This window comes from Vombatus ursinus, unplaced genomic scaffold, assembly GCF_900497805.2.
Source record: "Vombatus ursinus unplaced genomic scaffold, bare-nosed wombat genome assembly UNPS02001287.1, whole genome shotgun sequence".
Lineage (NCBI taxonomy): Eukaryota > Metazoa > Chordata > Mammalia > Diprotodontia > Vombatidae > Vombatus > Vombatus ursinus.
Genome location: NW_020941065.1, coordinates 18,140,093 through 18,150,918, shown reverse-complemented (window position 1 = coordinate 18,150,918; position 10,826 = coordinate 18,140,093). Strand labels below are relative to the sequence as shown.

Sequence of the window (10,826 nt, the reverse complement as noted above, 5' to 3'; positions counted from 1 at the left end):
GGAGGCGGAGGAGCTCAGGGGTTCTGGCCAGTGGATGGCCCAATGCAAGGGAGGCTCTGACGTGGGTGAGTGGGCGCGAAGGCAGAGGAGCCCAGGGACTCTGGGGGCGCAGCTGGAGGCCAGCCCCGCGTCCGTGTCTCTCCTCAGCCCACGGCACCGAGACGGTGGCCCTCAAGCAGGAAGATGGCACGTACAAACTCTTCGGACTGAAGTGGTTCACATCATCGACAGACGCTGACATGACGTTGGCCCTTGCCCGGATCAGGGACGCCCAAGGATCCGTCACCAAGGTCAGCACTCTGGACAAGGTGTAAGAGAGCGGGGCTCCCTCGGGATTCTCTGCGCTCTGGGGATTGGCCCCACCCCCGAAGGCTGCAGGTGGGTGTGCAGACCCCTTTCAGCTCTGCTCTGAGCCCAGGCTTCAGGTCCGCCCTCAAACGTTGTGCAGATTTCGACAAATCACCCCAACCTCTCCGTGACAGCATTAAAAAAAAAAAAGGTTGGACTCCATGGTGTCCAACTCTCCCTCCAGCTGTAACCCACATAGAATATATACAACTTTATTGGGATTCCAGTCTATGTCTGTGAGGAAGTTGGGTTTTCTTTGCTTGGACCAGGCTCACGGTGTGGAGACGTGCTGGTTCAAGGTAGTTAAGGGGCCGCCACGTGATGGATGAAGGGTAGAACCCCGGGGAGGTGAGGAAGGGGCCAAAAGCCAGTTTAGGCTCGAGACAGGACAAACCCTAGTCCTAAGTAGGGTGGGCTGCCTGAGGAGGTGGTGAGTTGCCTGTCTCTAGAGGTCTGCAAGCGAAAGTTCTGTGAGTGCTGGTCAGGTGCGCTGTAGCGGGGATTTCTAGAGCGCCACCAGGGTCCCTTCCAATGCGGAGATTCTGTGCCACAGGGGACCCAGGGGCTGTCCCTCTTCTTCCTGAAGTCACAAGACGAGCAGGGACGGCCGAACAGCCTGGAGGTGCAACGTCTGAAAGAAAAGCTGGGCACCCACCAGCTGGCCACTGCTGAAGTGCTGCTGGACGGGGCCCGGGCACACCTGGTGAGGAGGCGGGAGAGGGCTCTGCTGGTTATGGGACCCCTCAGAAGGCTGTCCATCTGCCCCATTCCAGGCCACTTCTAGGATTCCAAGTACAGAACTGGAAGGGATGTTGAAAGTCGTTGAACAGGACAAATCCCCTCCCTCTCTGAGGGGAACTGAGGAAGACAGAGGTGAAATGACTGGCCCAAGGTCACCCAGCAGTCAGCGGCTGAGCTGGGGTTTGAACCCAGGTGTGGCTGACTTCAAATAACAACAGCCTGGAGTTAGGAAGACCTGAGGTCATATCTGACCTCAGACCCTTACTAGGCAAGTCATTTCATCTCAGTCTGACTCAGTTTCCTCAACTGTAAAATGGGGATAATAACAGCACTTCCCTCCTGGGACTGTTGTGAGAATCAAATAATAATTGTTAAGTGCTTAGCACATAGTAGGCACTATATAAATGATAATGATGATAATTATTGTTATTGGTAGCATTTATATAGTGCTATAATAATAGTGAGACTTATTATTATAGTTAACATTTATATAGTGCTTTAATAATTATTGTTATTATAGGTAGCATTTATATGGTGTTTAATCAAGAGAACTATTATTATTGGTAGGATTTACATAGTGCTTTAGTAATTATTATTATTAGAAGTAGCATTTATATGATGCTTCAATAATACTAATTACAGCTAGCATGTATATAGGACGGTCATAATGAGAATTATTGTTATAGCTAGCATCATACAGTGCTTTAAGGTTTGTAAGACGTTTTACACATGGTTATCTCATTTGGAGCAGGGTTTCTTCCGTCCCTGTGGTGTTGGTGGGTTCAGGGTTGGAGCTGTGCCCACTCCCTGGCACCTTGCTCTCAGTAGCAAGTGCAGGGAGCCCAAATGCCCTTTGCTTATGGCAGCTGCCTTGCCTCTAGATCTCCCAGGAGGGCCGGGGAGTGGCCACCATCGCTGACATGCTGACCGTCACCCGGATATACAATGCCATATGTGCCGTGGGCTTCATGAGGAGGTGAATGGGGAATGGGGCCCCTTTAGGGCCATCCGATACAGAATGACGAGACGGTGACACAGGGCAGGGCAGGGAAAAGGGAGACAAAGGCTTTCGAAAGATCTCTAACTCTCACAGCCAGACAGGGACCTCAGTGGCTGCCAATCTGACCCAGACCTGAACTGGAATCCCTTCAATGCCATCCCCTAGATCTCAAAGGGATTGAAGAAAGCTGTAAAGGACACTCGTGGACAAAAATATTCAGAGAAGTTGTTTTTGTGGTGGCAAAGAACTGGGAGATAGGAGGATGCCCATCCTTTGGGGAAAGGCTGAATTAGTAGTGGGATAGGAGTGTGATGGAACACTATTGTGCTATAAGAAATGAGAAGCGAGATGATTTCAGAAAAACCTGGGAAGACATGGATGAACTGATGCAGAGTGAAGTGAGCAGAACCAGAAGACCAATCTATACAGTAACAGCACATAAAGACACCATGCCCCCTACGGGGTCATCTGGTCCCTGCTTGCAGAGAGACCCCCACTGAGAGGTGGCCCCCCTGTCCTGACAGATTCAGGGACCATGAAGCACAAATTTGTCTCCCCCAGTTTAAGATCCTAGGACCAGAGTTCATTGCCCTCCGAGGCCAGACAGATCCCTAATTCGTACCCACGTGACCTCAAGCACCCTGCAGTTCTACAGGCCAACTTAAACACGTGGAGACGGCTCTTCTGGACCCCCGGGTCTGTGCTTCTGCTGCACGTGCCCTATTCCTTCAACTGTTCCTCATAGGAAAGGCTTCTGGCCTCTTCCCTCCTCCAGATACTCTCCCACATCTTTTCTAAAGCTATGCCACCCAGACCTGAACTCAAAACCTTTGGGCAATCCTGCCTCTCTCTCTGAGACCATGAAAGGGTCAAGGAGGCAGGGGAAGGCTGGGTCAAGGAAGAAAGGGGGCATGCAGATAAGGGATGGTGAGTCTGGCAGCAAAAGAGGCTCCCATGCCCAGGGGGGATTTTCAAGCCATTTTGGGGAGCTCAAGGCCTGGAGCTGCTGAGCCTTGCCCTGGCTGATGGTAATAACACCCATCTTGATCCTCTGTGGAAACAAAGCACAGCCCTCCCAACAGCCCCGTGAATCAGTTAGGGCTGGTAGCATCGTTGCTACTGTTGTCCAGTCCGGTCCAGCTTTCTGTGACCCTTACGGGGTTGGCAAAAGTACTGGAGTGGGTTTGCCATTTCCTTCTCCAGTGAATTAAGGCAAATGGAGGTTAAGTGACTTGCCCAGGGTCACACAAGCTAGTGTCTGAAGCTGGATTTGCCAAGCCCAAAGATCTAGCCACTGAGCCATCTAGTTGCCTCTGATAGCTGATAGCATTACTCCCATTTAAGTGATGAGAAAACTGAGGCACAGAGACATGAAGTGAGTAGCCCAGTGTCACACAGGTGCTTTCCTTACAATAGCCATGAGATAATACAAAGCAAATGTAATTGTCCCCATTTTGCAGATAAGAAAACTTACTCTGAGAGGTAAAGGGATTTGTCTGGGGTTGCACAGCTAGAAGCTTAGGAGGTAGAATTCAAAAACTTGTCCTGCCTGCATTCACACCCAACATTCTTTTTGCTATAGGACATTGTCCTGTAAGTTTTCCTGCCGGAGCTGGGCACCCAGAAAAGAGGAGAGACATCCCACTGTCCTTCTCCTGGACGAATAGGCTCACAAAGCCTATTCGTGAATAGGAGTGCAGACCTCATACATTCCACCCCTTTCCCACCTGGCCCCATCTTGAGAAACTGACTCCTCTCCTCTCTCACCACCGGGAGCCTGTCCTAGTGTGAAGGAGACTGGACCACAGTAGGATAGCATTAGCCGTGGCTGTAGTGAGTTGAGAGAGTTTTTAATTATTCCTTGTTGCCCAAAGTGGATAATGGGAAGTACTGGCTCCTTCATACTGGGGTAAGGAGAAGGTAAAGGATGCACAGGAACCTGACTATATCTTCCTCCCCAGGGTGGTCACCATGGCCCGAGAGTATGCCACCCAGAGGTTTGCGTTTGGAAAGTTCATCAAAGACCACCCACTGCACACCCAGACACTGGCCCGGATGGAGGTGAGAGCAGCCCCAATGCCACAGGTCTCTGCTTTCAGCCTAGGAGGAGCAGAACACCTTCCAGACAGCTCCCAGCCCCCCACCATTCATTCCAGCAGAGAGGGCACCCCCACCCCCAAGAGGAAGGGCTGATGAACCTGGGACTGCAGTCTGACCAAGACTACAGGCAGTGACAGAGAGCCTTCACACCCTGGCCCCCCTTCCCCCATCCAAGCCATAGAATGTCATCTCACTGATCTACAAGAGGGGAAGCCTGGGCGGGGGGTAGCCCCAGCTCTGCTGCTAACTAGCCACACAATTCTGGGAAAAATCAAGTCTCTCCAGGCTCAGTTTCTTCATCTGTCAGAAGAGGAGGTGGGTGGAGAGTGAGTGCTTGCAGGGTCCCGCTGTCTGAAGGAGGAGGGTGCTAAGCCAAAGTGGGCTGGCAGAAGAGTGGAGTGAGCCAGAAATCAGCATTGTTGGGCGGCTGTTTCTCTGCCAAGCCTCTGGGGCCAGGGCTAGTCCCATGTCGATCCCTCCTTGGGCCACCCTCCTTCCCACAGCCCCCTTCCTCCTCCCTGGCCCGGCAGGTGCAGACTCGGGGTGGTTTCCTCCTGGTTATGGAGGTGGGCAGGTTGCTCGGCCTGGAGGAGACCAACTTGGCCAGCGCCCGAGACTCTCACCTCCTCCGACTGCTGAACTCCGTGACCAAGCTCTATACTGCAAAGCAGGTGAGAGCCCGGCTGATCCGAGCACGCCTCATCTCCTCTCAGTCCTATGCTCTTCTCTCAGTCCAGAAGCAGTGGGACATAAAGTGATAGGGCACTGGCCTTGAAGCTAGAAGACCTGGGTTCTAGTCCTGGTTTTACCACGTAGCTATGTAACCATGGATAAAGTCACTTAGCCTCAGTTTCCTAATCTGTAAACTGTGGGTGTGTTTTATAAACTCTAAAGTGCTATAGAAAGGGGAGGGGAGAAGCAAAGGGAACAAGCATTTGTTAAGCACCTACTGCGTGCCTGGCTTTATTCTAAGTGCTTTACAAATATTATCTCATTTGATCCTCACAATGATCCTGGGAGGTAGGTGCAATTATTAAACCCATTTTACAGCTGAAGAAACTGAGGCAGACAGAGGTTAAGTAACTTGCCCAAGGTCACACCACAGCTAGGAAGTGCCTGAGGTCCAATCTTTTAGGATTCTGGATCCACCACAGGGCAGCTCCTTTCCCTCTGCCACCCCTGGGGGTGTAGGGGCTACTGGGAATTAGGGCCCCCAGGTTTCCTCCTGAGCTCTGCCACTAACTCACTGTGCAGCCCTAACTAGGTCATCTTCCCTGTCTGAGCCTGCTTCTTCCCCATAAAATAAGGAAGTTAGATTTGGGCCTGGGTTCAAATTCTGACTCCACTGCTTATTACTCATGTCACCTGGCTTCTCTCCGGGTTTCAGAGGGGGTTTGAGTAAGGGACCTCTAAAGACCCTTCCAGCTCTCAATCCATGACCCTGTGACCCTGGGCAAGCCATTCCTCTCTGGATGGGGCTTAGTTTCCTATATCTCAAAAATGAGAATACACTTATCCCTTCCACATATCCAGCATTAGCAGTGTGACACTCCCACAACCTGGAAAATCTGTGTAAAATGTTTTGGGCCTCCCTTCATACCAGAGAAGAAGTCTGAATTTTTTTTCTTTTTCTTTTATGGGGTGTTTACAGTACCTTATTGCAAAATTTGTACAGTATACAATACTATACATATATGTTATGCATTTGTTTCTAAACTTCTGTGTGTGTTGTCTGTTTTCCTTTGCCTGTTGTCTGAAGCTTCCACCAGAACTCCAAAAAAAAAAAAAATTTCCATCTAATTTCTTATGCCCACCCATGATATATCAAAACCGTGTTGGGGAAAATCGTGATGTGGAAAGGATAACCGTAATGTGGTGTAATGGAGAGTGCTGGACCTGGAGTCAGGAAGACCTACCTCAATTTCAAAGTTTAAATTCCACCTCGAACACTTTACTAGCAACGTGACCTTGGGCAAGTCACTTAACTTCTCTGGGTCTGTTTCATCAACTGTAAAATGAGGAGGTTGAAAATGAGAAGGGAAGCAGAAAGGTGGGAAACAATTTTTACAGCCAGTGTTTCTGATAAAGGCCTCATTTTTAGATAATTTACTCAAATTTATAAGAATACAAGTCATTCCCCAATTGATAAATGGTCAAAGGACATGAACAGGCAGTTTTCAGATGAGGAAATTAAAGCTATCTATAGTCATATTAAAAAAATGCTCTAAATCTCTATTGATTAGAGAAATGCAAATCAAAACAACTCTGAGGTACTACATCACACCTATCAGATTAGCCAACATGACAATGCAGGAACATGATAAATGGTGGAGATGTGGGAAAATTGGAACACTAATGCATTGTTGCTGGAGTTGTGAACTGATCCAACCATTCTGGAGAGCAGTTTGGAACTATGCCCAAAGGGCTATAAAACTGCATACCTTTTGATTCAGCAATACCACTAGTAGGTCTGTATCCCAAAGATCATAAAAACGGGAAAAGGACCCACATATACAAAAATATTTATAGCAAGGGGGAGCTAGGTGGCGCAGTGATCCAACAGAGCACCAGCCGTGAAGTCAGGAGGACCTGAGTTCAAATCTAGCCTCAGACCAAACACTTGACACTTACTAGCTGTGTGACCCTGGGCAAGTCACTTAACCCCAATTGCCTTAAAAAAAAATATAGCAGTCATTTTGTTTTTTTTGTGGTGGCCAAGAATTGGAAATTAAGGGGATGCCCATCAACTGGGGAATGGCTGAACAAGTTGTGGTATATGAATGTAATGGAATATTATTGTGCTATAAGAAATGATGAGCAGGCAGACTTCAGAAAAACCTGTAAAGACTTGTATGGACTGATGCTGAGTGAAGTGAGTAGAACCAGGAGAACGTTGTACACAGTAACAGCCATGTTATGTGATGACTTTTTTATTTATATATATCATATATATATATAAAATGATATATATAATATATATCATATATAATATATATGATATATATATATATTTTTTTTTTTGGTGAGGCAATTGGGGTTAAGTGACTTGCCCAGGGTCACACAGCTAGTAAGTGTCAAGGATCTGAGGCCAGATTTGAACTCAGGTCCTTGTGACTCCAAGCCTAGAGCTCTGTCTACTTCACCACCTAGCTGCCCCAAACCAGAATTTTTTTGTTTTTTTGGTTTTTTTGGTGAGGCAATTGGGGTTAAGTGACTTGCCCAGGGTCACACAGCTAGTAAGTGTTATATGTCTGAGGCCACATTTGAACTCAGGTCCTCCTGACTCCAGGGCCAGTGCTCTATACACTGTGCCACCTAGCTGCCCCTGTGATGACTTTGATAGACTTAGCTCTTCTCAGCAATGCAAGGATCTGAGACATCTCCAAAAGTCTCATGATGGAAAATGCCATCCACATCCGGACAAAGAACCATGGAGTCTGAATGCAGATCGAAGCACACCATTTACTCTTTTTTTGTTGTTCTTTCTCATGGTTTTTCCCTTTAGTTCTAATTCTTTACAATGACTAATATGTTAATATGTTTAATATGACTGTACACATAGAGCCTATATCAGATTGCACGCCTCTTGGGTATGGGGGAAAGGAAGGACGGGGAGAAAATTTGTAGACGTAAATGTTGAAAATGGAAAATAAATATTCTTTTTAAATAAGGGGGTTGGACTCCGTGCCCTCAAAGGTCCCTTCCAGCTCTCAATCTAGGATCCTGTGACCTACCTCGTGGCACTGTTGGGAGGAAAAGCACTGGCCAACTTTTGGAGCACCACTGATGACCTCTGGGGTCCCTTCCAGCTCGGATCATCCCGGAATTTCTGGGCTCAGCTCCCCACCCCTAGCCTCCTGCCTGCAGACAAGGGTGATCAAAGTAGTCACCCTAGGTCCCAAGATGCACCCGGGAGCATTTCATTGGCTCCCAGAAACCTGTAGTGTCCGGGGAACAGGGTGGGATGAAAAAATGCGGCCTTTTTCCAGCCAGACCCTCTCCTCACAGGCAATGGCCGTTGTCTCTGAGGGGCTGGAATGCTTCGGCGGGCAGGGCTACATGGAGGACACAGGCTTGGCGGGCATTCTTCGGGACACACAGGTAGGAGCCCCAAGACCAAACACACCAGGCAGTGACTTCCAAGGACACCAGCCAGTAGCCCTGTGCCAAAGGCCTCTGGTTTGTGCAAATATCCAGTGGCTCTTCCGTGTTCCTGACTTCCTTATCTCCAGCTTGGGTTTGTACTGGAAATTCCATGTCGTGACTCTTGGGCTGCACTCAGAGCCAGAAGTGGGATGGAGGGACCAGTGGGACCCCAGGAATTGGGACTTTGAATCAGTAGGCAGCAGAGGGGCCTAATAGGGGGAGGGAAGGTAATCCAACTTGACAGGAAACCCCCTTGACTGCCGCAAGGCCCAAGACCCCAGCAATAGGGAGAAGGGTTGCTCTCCCCTCTGCAGGTGCTGACCATCTGGGAGGGAACCACCAACGTCCTTGCCTTAGATGCCCTGTATGTCCTGGCCAAGAGCCAAGGACAGGTGATACAGGCCTTCTCAGCATCTGTCCAGGTGAGGTGCTAATGGGAGCTTGTCAGCAGAGTCCTGCTGCCCCCTCCTCCTGTCTCAGTGGACCCCGGAGTTGAGGGTGCCTGGGATCCTCTAGGTAAGGGGGTTATTTCCTGGCAGGGGATGCTCCCCCACAGGCAAGCATGTCCCTGCTTCTAGTCAACTGGTGTGTTCAGAAAAGAATTGCGTCACCTGCCTGTCAGTTGAAGTCTACAAAGCTGGGGGGCTCACTCCAGGGCAGCTAGAGATGGTAAGAGCTCTGGATTTGGAATAAGAGACCTAGGTTGGATCTTAGCTCTGCCATTTCTTGGAATCGTTTCCCTTCATGGGGGATTCTTATCATCACATGTACAATGGGGGTGACTGTGCAGATCAAATAAGACGGGGCACTTGGCTTCATGTGAGGGGCAGGGTGAGCCACCTTTACAACCATGAGAGCCTGAGGAACTGTAAGCCTCCTTTGCAGGAAGGCCATATTGTTGAGATGCTCACAGGCTATATAGAGCAGGACTCCCCTACTTGCCCCGGGAGCTAGCTACCCAAGGACAGGTTCTGATGGAGTCCATTAATAAGATTTGTCATGCCCTGTCTGTCCTTCCCCCCCAGGAGAAGGTGGCCTCTGCTACCAACCACTCAGAGCTGGCTCCTTCCATCCAGCGCCTGCAGGATGCCCTCAGGAGGCTGACTTGCCAGGTGGAGAGACTCCTAGGGCAGGGCAGCCCCTCCATGGAAATGGTGGCCAGGACCCTGGCCTATACACTGGCCAGGATCTATATAGGTAGTTCCCTCCTTTCTTCCACATGTCCTCATTTCGGTTGGGGAGGGCAGGGGCAACATGGTATCCTTGGAAGAACAATGGCTTTGGAGGCAAAGACCTTGGTTCAAACGCCAACCCTACTCTTGTAACACTGGCCAAGTCAAAACCTCGCTGAGCCCGTTTCCTCTTTCATGAAATGAGAGCGTCCAACTAAGTGACCCCCTCTGGACCCCTCCAACTCTATGATCTTGTGGCCTCACTGGGCCTGTTTCCTCATCTGTAAAAGAAGGTGGTGGGCTTAGAGGATTCCCAAATCCCCTTTCAGCCGTACATCACACAGTCCCAGGGAATGGAATGGGACTGCCATGAAACAGCATTCACTCTTTCCTTGGTTCTCTGCTCTCTGTACAGGGGCACTTTTGATAGAGCATGCAGCCTGGGCCGAGGCTTCCCCTTCTGACGTCTATGCTTCACAGAGGTAAAGAGGATCGCCATCTCCTGGGCCTGGCCAAGTTCCTCCCACGTAACAGGCAGACCAAGTTTGCCCCCCAGACTTCCGTCACCAGCTCAAAACTCGGTGGAATTTAATCTGGTGACAGCCTTTTCCTCATCGTTCCCTGGGTCTGACCTTGAAGTGCCACATAGCCTCACTCAGATGAGCCATTTCTTTGTCCTTTCAAAAGAAACAGGCTGTCCTGTACCTAACACGTATGTTACCTGGGATGCTTGCACAGGCTATTCTTTCACTGCATTCAGGAAACCCAGACAGGAACAAAATCTGGAAATCAGCCAGTCAATTCTGGGGAAGAGGTGAAAGATCAGCCCCATGAACTGTTCCAAGTCAGCTTGGAACAAGAATGCTTTCCTGTTCCTGTCACCCGGTGCCACGTAATTTGGGGGTGACTTGGCCCTGATTTGGTAGGCCCGTGGCCCAGAGAGCAATTTACTTCCAAGAGGAGTCAGAAACAAAGAGAGCTTTGCCGCCTCGGCCCTCCCCTGAGAGCAGCTCATAGGAGACTCCTCAACTGAACAGGTTCTTTCCCTAGGTGGTGTGACCAAGACCTCTGTCCCCTAGACACGGCTCAGCGAGCTGGCTGCGATGGGGCCGATGCCGTCTGCAGAGACCTAGCTCTGGTCTACGAGGCAAGCCCTGCTTCCAGAGGAAAGGAAGGCGCCCAGGCTCCCTGCTAAGAAAAGACTAACCACGGGTCAGGCCCCTCAACAGAAGGGAAACGAAGTTGACCTGCTGTAAACATACCATATGCTCGAGGACCAGCATGAATTAAATGTGCTGAATTCCTCGTGTTCAGTAAGA

The 10,826-nt window shown here is 49.7% G+C and overlaps 1 protein-coding gene across 1 annotated transcript in view; it reads left to right on the top strand.

Moving 5' to 3' along the window:
- LOC114045502 (acyl-CoA dehydrogenase family member 11-like) overlaps positions 1-10,826 on the top strand; it is a 28,598-nt gene extending 17,772 nt beyond the window's left edge. The window contains exons 5-14 of the mRNA XM_027865548.1: positions 148-290; positions 902-1,051; positions 1,971-2,065; positions 4,051-4,150; positions 4,720-4,860; positions 8,198-8,290; positions 8,650-8,757; positions 9,361-9,532; positions 9,923-9,989; positions 10,558-10,826. Coding sequence (XP_027721349.1) covers positions 148-290; positions 902-1,051; positions 1,971-2,065; positions 4,051-4,150; positions 4,720-4,860; positions 8,198-8,290; positions 8,650-8,757; positions 9,361-9,532; positions 9,923-9,989; positions 10,558-10,702 — 1,214 coding nt within the window. The 3' untranslated portion in view covers positions 10,703-10,826. The remainder of the gene's footprint in view (positions 1-147; positions 291-901; positions 1,052-1,970; positions 2,066-4,050; positions 4,151-4,719; positions 4,861-8,197; positions 8,291-8,649; positions 8,758-9,360; positions 9,533-9,922; positions 9,990-10,557) is intronic.